This window comes from Aethalodelphis obliquidens, unplaced genomic scaffold (assembly GCF_003676395.1).
Source record: "Aethalodelphis obliquidens isolate GAN/ISIS:26980383/991018 unplaced genomic scaffold, ASM367639v1 scaffold2, whole genome shotgun sequence".
Lineage (NCBI taxonomy): Eukaryota > Metazoa > Chordata > Mammalia > Artiodactyla > Delphinidae > Aethalodelphis > Aethalodelphis obliquidens.
The window spans coordinates 10,063,046-10,082,931 of NW_020837946.1; the positions used below are offsets into that span (position 1 = coordinate 10,063,046).

The 19,886-nt window shown below is 40.4% G+C and overlaps 1 protein-coding gene across 1 annotated transcript in view; it reads left to right on the forward strand.

Moving 5' to 3' along the window:
* The window catches only part of PID1 (phosphotyrosine interaction domain containing 1), a 254,892-nt gene extending 235,393 nt beyond the window's left edge, over window positions 1–19,499 (forward strand). Inside the window, exon 3 of the mRNA XM_027119355.1 lies at window positions 17,341–19,499. Coding sequence (XP_026975156.1) covers window positions 17,341–17,817 — 477 coding nt within the window. The 3' untranslated portion in view covers window positions 17,818–19,499. The remainder of the gene's footprint in view (window positions 1–17,340) is intronic.
* Window positions 19,500–19,886: the final 387 nt, after the last annotated feature.

The window sequence follows — 19,886 nt, forward strand, 5'->3', positions numbered from 1 at the left end:
TTTTAAAACAGGTTTCCTGCTTTCCTGGCCTGAATCTGTGAGTCATGGTTTCTGCATCTTTGCTTCATGTGTATGAAGTCTCCAGGGTCTAGAGAGTCAGACAGGCCCCTTTGCAAAGGGCTTCAAAAATTATGGACAGGACGTTCTCCTTGTTCTCCCTTTGCTGTCCACACATATGTCCCTTCTGATGCTGTTCACAGGTCTCCACCTCGAGTTGTCAGGCTGCATTTTCTGTTGATCTAGGCTGATGGCCTCCATGGCTCTTTGTTTCTGCTGAGCAAGTTGGAGGGAGGTGGTCCTGAATCTGTCTACTGCATGGTGATTGCACCTTTTCGCTGCTGGTACTACTCCACTGTGGCTGAAAGTAAGACTCTGACCGCTGAGCAGGTGCTTCTTGAAAAATAGCAGAAGAGCTTCTTGCTTTTCCTAAATCCATCAAGATTTGAAACGTTTGCTCCAGTGCAAGTGCACTCTTAATAAAAATCACTGTACTTGCTGAAGTGGTCCTTCATCTCAAAATGATCCTATGATTCCGCTTCATTCTGTATTCTTGTTTTCCCAGCATTCAAAGAGAAACTTCCTTCTTTTTTCTCCTCTCAAGAATATACTCATCACCTGTGACTTTAACAAGACACCCTTCAAAGCTACAATACACAAGCCTCTATATTATAAGTACTTGTTTCTGTATTTCTAAATATTTGATATCACTCTCCTTTCTTAAAAAGAAATCCAGTAGGAAAATCCTATAGGAGTTTTTTTTCAGCGTGATAATTTTGGTATAGAGACAAATAGCAACAATATTATCAAAGAGTTAGAGAGCAGGAAAGCTATGTTTCCAAGATAAGTTTTAACTAAGAATGTACAATTCTGATGATGCTAGTGATTAAAAATGATCTTTACATGATGCATTGGTTTCTATTTGGAAACAGAGGTAAATATGGCATTTAAAGCTCTTGAGTCATTACAGATTTGATTGCTAAAGGTACTGCTTGCTTATGGAAGAAAATTTAACCTGTCACATGCCCACTTAAATCCCCGGATTTAGGTGCACCAGTACGATTAGAGTAGAATTTGTCACGTGTCACCAAGCTAGACTAATTCAGTCAGCATGAGGGGGTGGATTTTGATCGCAAACTTACCCTTCAGAAGACGAACATTGCTTAGTCAGCTACATATGCTCATAAAACTCTTTTTATTTTCTGCTTAAATTAGCGTTGAGTCAGGGGCACATATACTCATTTATCTTCTTTTAAATTTTTTAGTATGAAATCATTTTAGACATAAAAATGTTGAAAAGTTATTATAAACTACTTCAATATGTATGATTCTAAAATGTTTATTTACTCGATCATTCATTTCCCATCCCCCCTTTCATGATAAGAGATGATGCCCCTATACATCGGGGTGTAGTTCCTAGAAGCTAGGGTATTATCTTATATAACCATTCTTATATATCCTTATGTCTATCTATCTATATTTATATATAAGGTTACTCTCTTATAAAATACCAAAATCAGAGAATTAACATTTATACGGTACTATTATGTTATCTAAAGTCCTTATTGATATTTTGAAAGTTGTGGACTAATGTACTTTATATCAAAAGAAAAATAAATGATGGCCCAGGATGCAATCCAGGATTACATGACTGGTCTCTTTAGTGTCCTTTAATCTAGAACAGATTCCCATTTTTTTCCCTTCTGTCCTTCTGACCTTTTTGTTTTTGAAGTTTAAACAGTACCCTCTATTTGGGTTTGTCCAACATTTCCACATGATCAGCTTCAGGTGATTAGCAGGGAGGTCACAGAAGTGATGCTGTGTCCTTCACAGTGCACATTACTTTGTCACTTGCTGTGATGGGGTCTGCTAAGTTTCTCTCCTGAAAATTGACTGCTCTCCATTTGTAATTACTAGGCATCTTGTGGGGAGATGCTTTGAAGTTATATAAATATCCAACTTCTCAGCAGACGTTTAGCCCCTTGTTTTAGCGTTCATTGATGCTTATTCTTTCTTGAACCGTCTGTTACTACGGTGGTTGCCAAATGGTGATTTTCTAATCTCATCATCTCTACCTTTACTAGTTTTTATTCTATTATAAGAACTTTTCTTCTCTCCCATTAACTTTATCTATTTATATCAACATTGACTCGTGGATTCTTACTTATTTTGTGGGTTGTAATCATTACTATCGTTATTTATTTTGATGGTCAAATTGTCCTCGGTTTGGTTAACAGGAGCCCCTTTAAAAGCTGGTGCCCTGTCCTTTGGACATATTTCTGTCATTCTTTGGGCACTTTCCTACTTTGTGGCGCAGCATATTTCAAGATCATCTCATACTTTTCATGTGCCAGCTCTGGAATCAACTATTTCTCTAAGAAGGGCTGGTTCCTTTCAGTGGAGAATGATATTTAGAAACCAGGATTTGGGTTTCAGGTGTGTGCCTTGCTACTGGCATGTCACTGCTGCAGAGTCTCTCAGTGGTCACTGCTGAGAGAAATAGGAAGGCGTGTGTGAATGTATGCATTTATACACAAGCACACCTCTGTATCGGTGTCAGTGTTTACTGCATATACAGCAATATATGAGAGTGTCTGTTTCTTCAGAGCCTTGCCAGCACAGTGTGAGCCATACTTTTTAATTCTCACCAATCTGATGGGTGAGAAAGGCATCTCCATGTGGTTTTAGTTTGCATTTCTCTAGTTATGAGTAGACGTTTCACACAACAGTCAAGTAAGACATATTCTAGGGGTTACGTTTAGTTTTTTACAAAATGTGTAAGTGTTGTAGCTGACCACACATTTTTAAGTATATAGCAAATATTTCCATCATACATTTAAATAGTTGCAAAGGATTTAATTTTGATCACGTTTTAAATACTGTAATTTTAAATACAATTGCTGCATGGCTTTTTAAAATGTAGTCAGTATAACCTAAATACCAAACCAGCATCTGTTTATTTTTTAATCTTTATTTATTTATTTATTTTTAATATCTTTATTGGAGTATAATGGCTTTACAATGGTGTGTTAGTTTCTGCTTTATACCAAAGTGAATCAGCTATACATATACATATACCCCCATATCCCCTCCCTCTTGTGTCTCCCTCCCACCCTCCCTATCTTACCCCTCTAGGTCGTCACACAGCACCGAGCTCATCTCCCTGTGCTATGCGGCTGCTTCCCACGAGCTAGCTATTTTATTTTTGGTAGTTTAAAACATATCATGAACAAGGTCTTCTTTAACAATCATAAACTTTATCACATTTCATTCGTGGTCTCTAATAACCCTTCTATTTCCCACAGAATGTCATCCTAATATAAGTAAGTGTATGCTTGAAAGTCTTCTATTTGTTACCCTGTGAGATTACATACAGTGTTGGATATTCAAATCAGAAATCTCATCCTGTACCAAACTTCGCTAATAATTTCAGGGAAACAAATAATCAGAAGGCACAGGCAAAATAAGCTGACATTCGGGACTGTCAGTGCGTCTCTTTCAGTCCTTTCTTGCTGCATCACAGACAGTCTAGCCCGAATTAACATAGAAGATAACCTCATTCTATATGCAGTTATACTACTTACGCAGAAATATGAAACATCTCCATTTTTTAAAGGTGTACTGATTTATTTATTTTAATATCACATGAACAGAAGAGCCACAGAGAAAAAAAAGTGAATATTCTCTCCCCCTTAAAAAGAGCAGCAAGATTTAGGAGCTTATATATCATCTTAATAGAGGAAGGGGAGAGAGAAAGTAGGCAATTTAGGGGAGATGAAGTGATTTTTAGGAACGATGAGTGAGCCCTTAGAAGAATGGATGGGAGAGAAGCATCTCCATTTTATACTTCGTTACATAGCCTATGAGACATTTTCCTGGAAGCCATGTGCCATAACTCCAGCACAAGCAACTCTAGGCAAACAAGTACGTCCTACATAAAGTATTCCATAGATAAGGACTTGCCTGCTAGCAAATAGCAGGTCTGCTGTTAACAAGTTGACAAGGAGATTATTTCTCTCTGTTCTAGGGTCATCTCCCCTCTCCCTGAAGAAAGGGAGAGAATGGATTTCAGAGCTGCTGTTTATTCATCTGTTTCCCACTCTGTCACATGTCCTCTGATATATCACACACACACACACGCACACACGCACACACATATATATAGGGTTGGCCAAAAAGTTTGTTCATTTTTTTTCTGTTTGCTGGCTCTGGTAGCACTTCCTTGTCTTTAACTTCATTCGAAATAATTTTGTTAGATTGTATTGTGACAGCTGTCATATCAGGGTACATTTAAAAAAAAACTTACCAAGATTGGTGAATTTTTGTGTAGCCATTTTAATATTGAAGATGGAAGAAAAAAAGCAACATTTTCGTCATATTACGCTTTATTATTTCAAGAAAGGTAAAAACGCAACTGAAATGCAAAAAAGATATGTGCAGTATATGGAGAAGGTGCTGTGACAGATCAAAAGTGTCAAAAGTGGTTTGTGAAGTTTTGTGCTGGAGATTTCTCGCTGGACAATGCTCCACAGTCGGGTAGACCAGTTGAAGTTGATAGCGATCAAATCTAGACATTAATTGAGAACAGTCAACGTTATACCACACGGGAGATGGCTGACATACTCAAAATATCCAAATCAAGCATTGAAAATCATTTGCACCAGCTTGGGTATGTTAATCGCTTTGATATTTGGGTTCCACATAAGTTAAGCAAAAACAACCTTCTTGACTGCTTTTCCGCATGCGATTCTCTACTGAAACATAATGAAAACGTTCCATTTTGAAAACAAATTGTGATGGGCAATGAAAAGTAGATACCGTACAACAATGTGGAACGGAAGAGATCATGGGGCAAGTGAAATGAACCACACCAAAGGCTGGTCTTCATCCAAAGAAGGTGATGTTGTGTATATGGTGGGATTGGAAGGGAGTCCTCTATTATGAGCCCCTTCCGGAAAACCAAACGATTAATTCCAACAAGTACTGCTCCCAGTTAGACCAACTGAACGCAGCACTCGACCAAAACCGTCCAGAATTAGTTAGCAGAAAACGCATAATGTTCTATCAGGATAACTCAAGCCCGCATGTTTCTTTGCTGACCAGGCAAAAACTGTTACAACTTGGCTGGGAAGTTCTGATTCATCCGCCATATTCACCAGACATTGCACCTTCAGATTTCCATTTATTTTGGTCTTTACAAAATTCTCTTAATGGAAGAAATTTCAATTTCCTGGAAGACTGTAAAAGGCACCTGGAACAGTTCTTTGCTCAAAAAGATAAAAAATTTTGCGAAAATGAAATTACGAAGTTGCCTGAAAAGTAGCAGAAGGTAGTGGAACAAAATGGTGAATACGTTGTTCAGTGAAGTTCTTGGTGAAAATGAAAAATGTCTTTTATTTTTACTTAAAAGCTGAAGGAACTTTTTTGCCAGCCCAAAATATATATATATAAATAATTGACATTTTCAAAAATTGTTTTCTAAAATATAATACATGTGTAAGTTAAAATATTTCTCTGGTTTGAGTTAGCCTTACAATTAGTATGTATATCCATTGGTCAGAACAACATGAATATATTGCAAATTTTGATAAATAATTATAAGTAAAAGGTAGTTTTATTAGAAAACTAACTCAATGAAATGGATGAGATGATTTTTTTAATTGAAATTTGTATTGAGAGAATCGATTCACATGCAGTTGTAAGAAGTAATCCAGAGAGACCCCATATACATTTCTCCCAGTATTCTCCAATGATCACACTTTGCAAAACTATAATTTAATATCACATTCATACAATCCACCAGTCTTATTCAGATTTGCCCAGTTTTACTTGTACTCATTTATGTGTGTATGTGTATTTAGCCCTATACAATTTTCCTACATGTGTAGATTCATGTATCTATCCCCACAGTCAAGACACTGAACAAGTCCCTCACAATAATGACTCGTGTTTCTCTTTTATAACCACCCCCCCACCTCCACCATTCGCCTCCATCACTAACCCCCGGCGACCACTAATCTGTTCTCTATTTCTAAAATGTTTTCATTTCAGAAATGATATATAAATGGAATCATACAGTATGTAATCTTTGGGGATTTTTTTTTTCCACTCAGCAGAATTCCCTGGCGATTCATCCAAGTTGTTCCATGTATCAGTAGTTCATTTTTTCTAGCTGAGTAGTATTCCATGGAATGGATGTGTCACAATTAACTGTTCACCTGTTGAAAGGCCTCTGGACTGATTCTAGTTTGGGGCTATTACAAATAAAGCTACCTTGAACGTTCACATAAAGGTTTTGTTTGAACGTAAGTCTTCATTTTTCTGGACTACTTGGTAATTCCGCGTTTAGTTAGCCTCACAGTACCTCTCTTGTTTCAAACCTCCACTGGCCTACTATTAAGAGCTCTAGACTTGTAGCCAGCAGACTGGTGTGTTTATTTTATTACCTTCAACCAAATGTTGTCTCTACTTTATTCTTTCTAAATGTTTACTGCCTTTCCTGGCTCATTCCTAACAAGTTGTGTGCTAAGGAAAATGAATTGGTAAAGTGCTATAAGGACAAAAATTGGTGACATTCTTTTACCTGCCACCAGCGCTTGTCCCTTGAATCCATTTGTCAGGATAGCACACAGGCAGTGCGCTTCATACTGATTTATCATTTGGAGAATTTTCTCATTGTGAACATTTAAGGGCCCAGAGAGCTCTACTGAATTTCTCCCTTTGTGGTATATTCCACGGATTAGAAGGCAGAAGGGGAGATATCAGACTTGTCTCGAAATAAACTGTTCTTGTGCCACTGAGTAGAACGGTGGTTTCACCATCCTTGGGCCAGCTTACCAGAAGGGGCCAGATGAGGGAATGTATGTTTTAATGTGATGTCATTTTTATTAAGTGACTTTGTCTTCCGAAGCACACTTCAGTGCCTTCTAGATTAATTGCTTCTGTCTTTGACAGTGACAATGACAATATTTCCAAGCTTCACACATCCAAGAGCCAACTGACAGGACAAATTGCACATTGGGACTGCTTGATAAATGCAAGATGGGACACAGCGTCTCAAGTCACTCTGCATCAGTGGAACTAAGCTGTAATATGAATAACAGAAATAAATCTGTCACTTAAATTCCTAATTGTGAGACACATGCTGTATTTAACAGCAGAAGCAATGTTCATCTCTTTGTTAGAATGCAAAAATTGCACATAATTATTTCTTGATAGTGGATCTTAGTAAATTTGCTTTTCCCCACCATGATATACATTTACATAATAAAAAGAAAATATATCTTCCAGTAAAATTTTTATTAATATTTTTATAGATTATATCAACATAACCCATTCCAATACTTGGGAAGAACTGCTAAACAATAAAAAAAAAAAAGTATTATCAATATGTGTGGCCTTAGGAAAGCTACTGAAATAAATAGCACTAAACAAAGGCATATGCATAAATGTGCTCCAGAGGATATGCATGTTAGAAAATCTACATTCTACTGCCAGCATTGTTGCTACTACTGGGGAAAAAATGAGTAAGTCTGTAAGCCTTTCTGGGTCATCACCATCCCCTTTAGGGATAACCGACATGTGCTGTTAAAGTCAGAGGTAGGCTTACCCCAGGCAGCCAGGCTCAGCCCCTGCCTCCTGGTCAGCCATCCAAGCCTGGCCAAAGAGATATAAGGCAAAAGACTTTGAAGGATGGCCTTACGGGGAATGACCACAATTGGTCCCCATCCTTGTCTAGCCATAGGACAGCTGGGTCTCCTCTTACCCTGATGAGGATGAGGTAGATCTGCCAAAAAATAGGCCCCAGAATGAGACCCAAGACTCACTCTGGAGAAGAAAACTGTAGTTTTGGTCCAGAATCATCTGGGCTTCTTAGGAATGAGTTAAAAGAGCCTGAAGAACTGAGGAGTAGGACCCTCGAGCTATTGCAATGAGAAAGGATGCCCAGATCCACTGTGAACTGAACTCAGGCCTCTCAGACTGTCCTGGTTAAGGGCTGTGCGAAAGCCTGCTCACCCTGGTGCCTGGCGCCTGAAGCTATTCCACATCTCTTGTCGTCTGGCGTGCTCTTTGACCCACAAAGAGCAGGGTAGGGGCACACTTAGCACATGTTGACTATTTACTCTTTGGAATTATTCTTTGAAATAGGGATTGTTTGCTTTGTAAAGAACCATTTCAGAGGCCTTTAGGAATATGATATCTGAATATTAGGTATGCACTCCTGTCACCTTCTTTCAATTATTGATGCTAGCATCATAATTTAAATCCCTGAGCTATGCAGACACATCTCAGGTTAAGGGCAGTTTGACTCCGATTCCAATCTCCTTTTAGAATGTTTAACAAGTCCTGGTAGAGTGCGTGTCACCTTTCCGTGTCCCTGACCAGACCTTGGTCTCAGTGTGGACAATTGAAGAAATGGCCAGAGAGAAGTAGATGATATAAGAATGAAAAAAAGTGTCCAGATCCTCTTCTGGAGAAGAGATTGGAGTAGTGGAAAGAACCTTGGCCTTGTGGTGGAGACCTTCATTCCACACCTTGCTCTTTCAGGGACCAGCTGTGTGATTCAGGGCAAGTATCAGAATCATCATCTCTGCAACAAAGGGGTGGTGTTAGATTGGTCTGACTGGCCCCATGTAGCTCTAAAAGCCCATAATGCTGATGATATACCTTTGAATCATTAGGAATTTATTGCAATACAATTATCAGTACCTTGAGTTTGAACACTGGGAAAACTTGCTCTTTGGATCTCCAAAGTAAAGGAAGAGACCAAAGAAGAGTAGAATAGATGCTGGGCAGCCTAAAACAACTTATAATTTTACTATGAGATTTCAATGAAGGCAGATTAGTTAGATGTGCCTGGAGCATCCTGGGAGTAAAAACACAGGTGTCAAGTGAGGCCAGGCACCCCACCTGTCTAGTTGCCAGGGCAAATGTAGACTACCAGTGGCATCTTGTTTGGGAGGCATCTTGTTTGGGAGGCAGAGTCAGCCTTGAATCTCCTACCTCCTTCACTTTCTAGCCCTCACTCACTTTCCCTCTCCCTTGGCAGTCTTCCAAAGACATTGACCTGCCTGGTCCCTCTACCATGGTAGCATCTCAGGAAGCCAAACTACAGTGAATGTAAAGACTAATAAGCCTTCATGAGATACAGCTTGACCCAAGGAATAGAATCTAAATGGGGACTTTTTTCATCCCAGTTATGCCATATGAGAGGAAAGACCTTTCTGAACCCAAGAGAGTTTTCCGATTCATCAAAAACATTCCCAGAGGCCCATGCATGTTCTCCTCCCTGACGCCAGACTTGCCTATGTAATGCTGAGTTCTGTAAACTCAGTCGTAAGAATCTTCTATGTAGCTGGAATGTCAGCCCCAAGAGGGCAGAGAGTTTTATCAGTTTTACTCACTGATATACCTGGTTTCCAGTAGGTGCTTAGTGAATGCTTATCAAATGAAAATACAGGTAAATAAATTTAATTTTCAAGCCCAAGGCTAATCAATTTCATTTTTCTCCCAATAACTTCATAGATTTCACCGTGCACAGTATTTATCCTTTAATATTGTCTTCATGGCTTAAAGCAGATTATTCAAGTTCAAGGTCATGGTTAGCTTTACTTCTGTCTGTGCATTGTGGAGTGTTAGGTCATTGGCGTATTGGATCCATCCCCACTCTCCAAAGTGCTTAGTGAATTCTTGCTCCTCTGTGACCAGCCAGGAAGGAGTAGATTCAAGCCTACATCATAAATCTCAGGATTTTGTCCTTTCCCTTTTCTCGGAAATGTGCAAATGGGAATTAACGTGAGAGCAGAAGAGCTTGATTCTGATATTTGGGCTAGGAGTAAGAGTGGCTTTTCTTTTTCTCATCTTTTGCCTTGTAACCCAAAAGCTATTGGGATTCCCAGTTATGTTTTCTCCATCCTGTGTTTATATCATCTTTTTTATGTCAGCTGGGGAAAGGAAGTCTCCTACAGACAATGAAAGAGCAACAAGATCTTTCATATCCCAAGAAAGGCCTCTGGAGAATCTTTGTTCTTGACGTGTCATCCCGGAGAAACCCCATAGTAAACTGAACCGAAGTCAGGCTTCCAAAGTTGGGAAGCTGGGCTTATCCAGCCTGGAAGGTGGAAGACCCCAGGAAACCAGGTGCCTGGCTTCTTACGTGATCATCCACTCCATCTCACATCTTCATTTAGGGACCCTGGTATTACCCTTTCCACCTGCCTGTCCAGTGTAAGGTAAGATGAGTCAGGGTCTTAAACAAGGGTTTTTCAGGCCAGAATGAAATATGCACTGGCCACCAAGAGGAAGGAACGCAACGGTGCTGGCTCGGCCACAAGGACGCATGACAGGCAGCCAGGGTTTATTTTGCCTCAGATGAGAAGGGAATGGTGATTCATGAATGGAGAGCTGGCTGCGGTGTTGGAAAACTCATGCGTGGGAAGGAGAAATTCTGAGGACGCTGGTCTCACCTGGTCAGACACTGTAAGTGCTGCAGACACTCTGGCGGGCCCCTTGGCTCCGTGGCCTCTCTGTATTTTTACACGCCATGAATATCCTCGAATACTTTCTTCAGCTGGGATTAGGCAAAGCCGATTCACACACATTACACACGTCTGTGTCTGGGCATCAGTTTATGACACTGAATGACACAGAGGGAAAAACTTTTTATTTTTCTTTGCTCTGTTTGTTTATTTCTCTCTGAATGATTCATAAGCTTCTTGCCCAAAGCCTGTTTCTGCAACCATGGAAGAGATGCCAGTATTTATTTCCAACGGCTTGTTACTCCTCCTGAAGGATCTTCTTGTTGTCTCCCAAGGCCCTTTCTCCCAGCACCTGGGGAGGTGGCACCTTGAAAAAAATCTGTCTACCGTTTTGGACACGTAGGGAACAATTTCGCGACTCTGTGTTTCTCGTCTGCTTTGCGGCTCCGGAAAATAGCAACCCCTAAGGATGAGGCTCAGAAGGAACTTATTCATGTAGAAAACATTCACTTCTTTCATATTTTCATAGACGGGCAGGATCACAGCGTTCTCATTCACAGACGCGACATTGCTACACAGCTATATCAGTGGTGGAAGCCCCGAGGCAGCCTTGCACACTGAGTCCTGTGTTCTCATAAGGAGGATGTGCCTACAGAGGGTGTGAAAGCAAGTCTCCCACATGAGAAAGACTGGCAAGAAGGGATCTCTATGTACAGTTAGAGTAAATCCCTGCAAGAGTGTTGACATAAAGGGATACATGGATAAAGCCCTGTATTTCAAGGGTTTCTATTTATTGAGACACATGTATTCTGTGGTCCAATAACCACAGAGGGCATGGCTGCATGCACAGCAGAACTGAATCTTTCGTTTTTTGAGATAATTTTTTTTAAGTTTTTACTCTGTCTCCCTTGAAAAGCAGAGCCATAAGGCACATTTCTATTAAATTATATATAAAAAATTAAAGAGAAATTCACTTTTTTGAAGCCTGAATAGTTTTTTTTTTTTTTTCAGTGACTTATAGTCAGCAATATGGGTGAATGCCAGACTCTGGAGAACGTAATGGGATCATTAGGATATCTGCAGGCAGGTAGTAAATAATTGACTTATTAGGGGAAAGTGCACAGAGTCAGGATTCTGGAACCCAGGCCAGTAAGGATGATAGCAGGGCTGATTTAAAGGGGTCATTCTGAGGGGAGAGTGTCTTGGTACATCATTTCATCATTTTGCATTCCACTTTCAAGGAAACTCTACTTAGAGATTTCTTTTTTATTCCATTTCTAGGGAAACTCTATTCAGATAATTCTTTTCCTGTACATCATTAATCATTAGAGAAATGCAAATTAAAAGTACAATGAGATGTCATCTCACACCAGTCAGAATGGCCATCATCAAAAAATCTAGAAACAATAAATGCTGGAGAGGGTGTGGAGAAAAGGGAACGCTCTTGCACTGCTCGTGAGAATGTGAATTGGTACAGCCACTATGGAGAACAGTATGGAGGTTCCTTAAGAAACTACAAATAGAACTACCATATGACCCAGCAATCCCACTACTGGGCATATACCCTGAAAAAACCGTAATTCAAAAAGAGTCATATACCAAAATGTTCATTGCAGCTCTATTTACAATAGCCAGGACATGGAAGCAACCTAAGTGTCCATCATCGGATGAATGGATAAAGAAGATGTGGCACATATATACAATGGAATATTACTCAGCCATAAAAAGAAACGAAATTGAGTTATTTGTAGTGAGGTGGATGGACTTAGAGTCTGTCATACAGAGTGAAGTAAGTCAGAAAGAGAAAGACAAGTACCGTATGCTAACACATATATATGGAATTTAAGAAAAAAAATGTCATGAAGAACCTAGGGGTAAGACAGGAATAAAGACACAGACTTACTAGAGAATGGACTTGAGGCTATGGGGAGGGGGAAGTGTAAACGGTGACAAAGCGATAAAGAGGCATGGACATATATACACTACCAGACGTAAGATAGATAGCTAGTGGGAAGCAGCCGCATAGCACAGGGAGATCAGCTTGGTGGTTTGTGACCACCTAGAGGGGTGGGATAGGGAGGGTGGGAGGGAGGGAGACGCAAGAGGGAAGAGATATGGGAACATATGTATATGTATAACTGATTCACTTTGTTATAAAGCAGAAACTAACACACCATTGTAAAGCAATTATACCCCAATAAAGATGTTAAAAAAAAAAAGTACCCTTGTTAACATTATTTTTTGTATTTATGTAATCTCATGGGGTTTCAGACAAAGTTATCAACTCCCCACAGGTAACAAAACAAAATTTCATTGACTTCCCAAGGTTCACCCAGTGGTATAAGTTAGACCCTCTGACTCATGTTTTGTGTTGGCCACACCTTACAGGAACCAGAGAGCCGTTCATTACAGGAACCAGAGAGCCGTTCATTACCGGGACTGTTTGGGAAGGTTTGGGCAGGGTTAGCGCATTTTTATCAGAGAAGACTCACCTAAGAGCCTTGCCAAGAGGCTGGTATTTTCAAGCATCAGGACTGGAGCTGCCGTCACCGGAGAATCAGCGGTTCTCTGGCATTTCAGATACATGTTTGCGAATTCTGTGCTGGGAGGAAGGGCATGTCTGTCCACTACAGCCTCTGTGGCCTCCACTGCAAATCCCAGTTGAGAGCAGACATAAGTTGTGGTGCTCCAGCAAACAGTTGGTGTGAACGTTGGCCCTTGTCAATATCAAAGTTGAGAGGCATCATCACATAATCTGCTCTTAGCCTGTCTCCATATGCAGGTTTAGGAATACTTTGCAAGATGAAGCTAATGGAATATTAAGGATTAGTGCTGGTAGAACTTGTTTATGTCTCTCCTTTCACAGAAAACTTTTGGAAAGATGCCAGAAGTCTGCAGTTCTTTAGATTAAAAGTATTTTTTCTTTGATTTCGTTGTAAATAGATTATGTGTTTTTGAGTTTTAGAAAACATAATATACATATTATAAACATATAATAAATATTTGCAAAAAGTGTATATTATATGTTTATATAAAACATATAAATATATATTAACTTATTTTTTTGTGTTCTGTTTTACCTGAAAAGTTTAGGTTTTTGAATCTTACTTTCTGCAGTTATAAAACAAGAATAAATTTTAAAGAAATGCCCAGGCATGGAAGGGAGTGTCATTTACAAAAGCACGAAACAACAGAATGCTATTCTTTCTTTGGGAGGACCCACTGCTTCTAGGGTGTTCATACAAAGCTAAAATTTCTCTGACAGCCCAAAGATGGGAAAAATGAATAAGTGGCTGAAAAGTGACACTACAAGGAAACGACTCTTATCTAATAGCAAAGTGGTCTAGGAATTCAATACCCCAGTGCTACCACCCCATCTAAGGTTCTTGTCTTTAAAATCGGGTTAGTGATAATAATATTCCATCCTGACCTACAGGGTTGTCAATGGATCTAATGCATGCAAAGTGCTTTTTACCTAAAGTGTGATACAAATATTCGTTATTACTATTCAGTGTGTGGCTTCATTTGGCTGCAGGTGTATATGAACAGCAATGTGGGACCTTATGCTTGGTGTATAGTGTGTTGTTTAGGTGATACTAGTGAAACCGGGCCAGTAAATAAATATTACTTTCCTAGTAACTTTAGTGCCAGGAGATTACATCTGTGTATACATTGAACCTCAGTGTTTAAAAGAAAATTTTATATAAGTGTCTGCGTATTATTAAATAGCTTTCATTGTTGTCGTATTAAACTCTTTGAGTTATAATCTCTGCTCCATTCTTCTCTCAAGCACACTTCCAAAATAAAACTTTATTTCCCTTAAAATCTTTAGTTTTTAAGTAATAAATACTTACGAGAGGAATACATTTTTTTCTTACTTGTCAAAATTTTACTATTATTAAGTTGCTTTCCACTGGAGGGAACCATCAACAACTTACAATAAAGTTTTTAAAACTCATCCTTTAATTATATCATGATAGAAGCCACTGTATAATTTTTTTAAAAAATTGTGTTTGTGTGAGAGTGTGTGTGTGAGAGAGAGAGAGAGATTAAAGCACATCAAAGGAGATTCCCTTCCTCTGAAGAATGTTTCTATCAAATATAACAAATATAAACATAGTTATTTCTAGTTTCCGGGGGGACAGTAAGAAAGAATACTTTTCACGTCAAACGCTAAAACTAGTTTACTCCATTTGCTTTTCCACTTCCAAAAGTAAAGATGTCATAGAAAGGAATGAGGTATTGATACATGGTACATCTTGGATGAACCTTGAAAACATTATGCTAAGTGAAAGAAGCCAGACACAAAAGGTCACATATTTTGTGATTCTAATTGTATGAACTATCTAGAATAGTAAATCCATAAGGACAGAAAGCAGATTGGTGGTTGCCAGGGGCTGGAGCGAGGGGACGGTGGAGAGTAACTGCTTAATGGGGCCTGGGTCTCCTTTGGGGTGATGAAAATACTTTGGAACTAGACAGAGCTGATAGTTGTATAGCATGTTGACTGCTAAATGCCACTGAAGCATACATTTTTAAATGGTTAATATTGTGTGACATGAATTTCACCTCAATTAAAAAAATAAAATTGTTAACAGTTAATAAAGATATCATAAATACCATATACAGAAAGCACATTTTCAGTAAGTAGTATAAGTCAAGAGCCGTATCTTGTGCATCTCCCAACAAAGCCACCTTTAGTGTGTGACTCCAATCCAGAGCGACAAGGAACTATTCAACCAGTCGCCTCCTGGGGAGTGTAGGCACTTGCAGTGTCTGTCTGAGTCATTTTCCCCCTTCAGTGTATTGCCGAGTATTGTCAGTTTTACCTCTGAATCTCGTTCCCATCTGTCCCCACTGTCCTTTCCCACGACCTCCACTCCTAAGTCAGGCCACTCCTGTCTCCTGGCTGTGCTGCTGCAACAACTTCCTGCCTGAGTATTCTGCTGCTAGGCAGCTCTCCCCATCCGTCTTTCTTCCTGGCATCTGTCAAGCCGTCCAAGATCACAGCCTCCATCAAATCCAGGTACCCCTTGGACTGTAGACCCTCAGTGGCATCCCATCAAGAGCAGAGAAGACCTGACTCCTCAGAGGGCATGCAAGGCCAGCTTTCAAAGTCCAGCCTGTTTTTATCCAGCGGTCATGGACCATCTGTCTCTCCTTCATGGCTGTCTTAGGGCAAATGTGTGGTCAGGCCAAAGTGCCCCATGTGCCCAGACAGGTGAGGCCTTTCCCCACTGCAGCCCCTGCCTTCCTGCTCCTTCTTCCTGCTCACCATCTGATTTGCTGGGCTCCTATCTAGGTTTTGAAGCTCTGATGCTTTGAAATCCAATGACTCCCCTCCCAGGGGTGTTCCATGAGCACGATGGGTGCCATCACTGGCTCTGCTAAATGCTCAGGTACTTGGTGGCACCCTTCGCCTCTCCTTTTCATGGGCTGCCTCGCATCATAGTTGTATCTGTGCGTGTGCAAAGGGCTGGTGGTTTGCCCAAGACCACCCACCCAGTGAACTGATGAGCTGGGATTTATTCTCATCTTCACCTGCCTCAAAAATGCTGCTCTGAACACGTATTCAGCTACTTTCTTCCACTGATTTTGGACCTCTCCATCCTCCCTCTCCCCCATGCCCACCTGGCACGTTGCCATCGTACATAATAGATTCCTAGTAGATATTTCTAGAGTGGGCAGCACTTGTGCCTCTTTACTAAGAGGCATCTTTTTAAAGGGATTAGCCAATGAACTCTTGTATAAGAGCTAACCAAAACACAAAAAGATGCAACAGGACTTAACGTCTGTGCCCTGAACTTTTTGTCTCTGGACTTTGTTGTCCCATTAAACAGAAACATTGATTTGGAATCATTGTGGCTAAATGTCCTTTCTCAGTTCTCACCATTTCTCTGGACCTTTTTCTGGTCTTTTTTTCCTAAAATTCATAGCACTTACATCCGTGCCTCTAATTTTGAGCCAAATTACATACTATTTTGTGTTATTTCTTAAATGATTTCTTCAGTTTTGTGTGTTTCCATAATGCAGGTGCCCAGGGGTAGAGGGTCTATCCATGTTGACGAGTGAAAAAAAACAAAAACGAGAGAATGAACATCTTTTCTTGGTATATCGTAAACCAATTTTTTAAAGGACACTATCTGAATCACCTGGAATTATTTTTCTTTCTTTTAGTATTGCCCATCTAGCTATTTGATAAACCAGGGTTCTAATCTTAACCTATCTGTAGATCTTTCATTTTTTATCACTCTAACCAGATGCCCATCAGTTCAAGAATTGCTTAAACTTCATGTTGGTGAGAAAACAGTCATGTTTTAGGCCATAATTTAAATAGAACAGTTTTTGTGTCCTTGGCATTTGCTAGAAGCAAGTAGCTTAGGTGAAATCAGACACTTAGTGATTTGGAGAGAGAACCAGAGTCGGAGATAAGTTTAATAAAGATTTTGTTTTTCAGATGCAACATCCTTTTGACTCCTTTTTATCATTAAATTCTGCGTGTGTTTGGTTGAAAATAAACTTCAAGTGGATTTATGGTGTCAAAGAAATGCCAAATTTGGAAAAGATCATAATCATTCATTCTAATTTGAGTTTAAAAGGGGGCTGAGGGAGGGAGAGTAGGTCTCTAAAACTCTAATTTTTAAAGTTTAACCCTATTTTTAAATTTCAGTACCTTTGCCAAGGGGTCAACTTGTTAGGGAGAAAAAATATAAATTCGGATGACAGTTATTCTTTTAGGGAGCAAGAAAGATGTCTCTCCATCCTGCCAGGGTGACGCCATGATTGTTTGAGAACATCAGTGAACAAGCAGAACGAAGAGCCTACTGCTGACCTCTTCCTTTTTCTTCCTCTCTTACTTCTGCAGGTGACCTATCTGGGTAAGGTCCCCACCACAGGCATGCAGTTTTTGTCAGGCTGCACAGAAAAGCCGGTCATCGAGCTCTGGAAAAAGCACACGCTAGCCCGAGAAGACGTCTTTCCAGCCAATGCCCTCCTGGAAATCCGACCGTTCCAAGTGTGGCTCCATCACCTCGACCACAAAGGGGAGGCCACGGTGCACATGGATACCTTCCAGGTGGCCCGCATTGCCTACTGCACCGCCGACCACAACGTGAGCCCTGACATCTTCGCCTGGGTTTACAGGGAGATTAACGACGACCTGTCCTACCAGATGGACTGCCACGCTGTCGAGTGCGAGAGCAAGCTGGAGGCCAAGAAGCTGGCCCACGCCATGATGGAGGCCTTCAAGAAGACTTTCCACAGTATGAAGAGCGACGGCCGGATCCACAGGAACAGCTCCTCGGAAGAGGTGTCCCAGGAATTGGAATCCGATGACGGCTGAGTGAACTGAGGATGCTTCAGCAAAGGCAGCATTGGTCAAGACATTCAAGACAAGCGATGAATAAGCAATGATTCAAATTTGGGATGAAAAGACTGCCAAATTATTGGCTGACCAAGCTTTTTAAATTCAGAAGAGCAATTCTAAATCTAAAGAAATGTATTATTAAAGTAATTACATTGAAATCTGCTGCTGCTGTGACTATGAGGAAGGTGGGAGTGTGGCTGGGGAGGAAAGTTCTAGACTCTGGTCTTCTTTTTTTTTTTCTCATTTTCCAATGCCTCCCTGTAGGAGCTCTCCATGCCGATTTTCAGCGCTCTCAGGCAAATACACTGCGGCTGTTTATGTGATGGACCATCCCAACTTGCCTTATGAAACCCAACAAGAATGTTAGATGCCCCTATAGGATCCCTAGTTGTGTGGGGAGGTGGTGAGTGCTGTTGCTGGCGAGGAGGCCTCTGGACTAAAGGAACACCTCAGGCTGATCCTGAGAGCTCCTCTCCCCTGGCTGGCTTCAGATTCTCTCCTCAGTAAGCAAATCAGCACAGCTGTTATTGAGCTTTACAGCTAACAACCTGATAGTTGGCAGTTAATTCACAGTTAAAGGTAGTGCTTTTATTACATAAGTATATCAAGTAGTACCCTCTTATTGTATTCACTTCATCTATCTTCTTAGAACACTTGGAACTACTAATAGCCCCCTTCCTCCGCCTGCCCCATCCTCCCTCTCCGCCCTTCCAGTCCGCGCCACCATCCCCACAGAGATGCAGCCTCACCCTACACTGCAGGACACCAAAAGGGAAGAAAATAACCAAGCAGATGAAAGAAACAATCAAACAAAGTGGGAGTTTCAGACTACCACCACAGATAGGTTGGAAAAAGGGAATGAGTTATCAGCGACTGAACAAGCTCCTTGTGGGCTGTCCTTTCTTCAACCCCGATTTATGGTAACTTATTTAGTTGATGGTCCTTTCTGATGAACCTTTCATGGCAAGCTTCAAATCTGAGTTGGTATCACTAAGGAATCTTTGACCCATCACTCAACACTACGCTCGAGTAGGAGACAAATGATATAAACCAGACTTATCTAGAGAACCTCTGTCCATTCTAAAGGGAAATCTGACCTTATCTTCCAATCGGATTGATCTCTTAGGGTCAGAGTTGCCAGTTTGTTCGGTATTTCTAATGAGAAATTCTCACTAAGAGAGCCTGAGTTTTCTCAGTTTGATGAATCTTTAGATATCATAAACGCAAAGAGTCAATATTGAATGACATTGAAAGGATTGGCTAACATCCATGCATTTAAGGCCGAGAGCAGATGACTAGTTTTCCAGGTACTGCTCCTTTCTGAAAGTCTGTTTTGAATCCTGGTAATAATTTTAGGGGCACTAGGACACCTTACAGAAGCCTTAAATGAGAGTTTATTGAATCCAGAGAGCAGTGGTGCCGGCGTTTTGGTCTGTGTATCTGTGTGTCCATGTCTGCGTCTGTGTGTGTGTACGTGTGCCCCCGAGTGTGGGTCCGGTGTTAAGGCATGTAGAATAAGCATGGAGTCACATCGAGGGGAATATGCACCTCTTGGAGATACGCTTGCTGCTTCACAACAAATGTAAACGACTCTTTAGCATAAATGCATTCATTCTTCAATAAAAAATATGTTCGCATTAATACAGTTGAGGAGTTTCCTATTTTATATGTCGTTCCTTTTTTAAGTAAAGAAAACCTGAAGGACAAAATAGATCAGATTGAATAAATAGGGAATTCTCTCTAAAAATATGTTAAAACTTGGGTCATCAATAACCCATTCCTTGACGGTGTTCAAAAAAAAAATCTTGTTTTATTTTCTAATGCTCTTTTTCTATGTAAAAATGACTGCCCCTTCATTGAGAATGGTAACGCGTCAATAATTGAAAGTTGTTTAGTGTGATGGGCTTATTTCAGAGGTGAGTCTTCTGGAATATTTTACAAATGATGGCTATTTATAAAATCTCACGTGCCTCTTGGGAGAACCTGCACTGAAATCGGGGAAGGTCAACAGAGTGAGTCCTTCTGACAGAACTGGTTAAAAATGT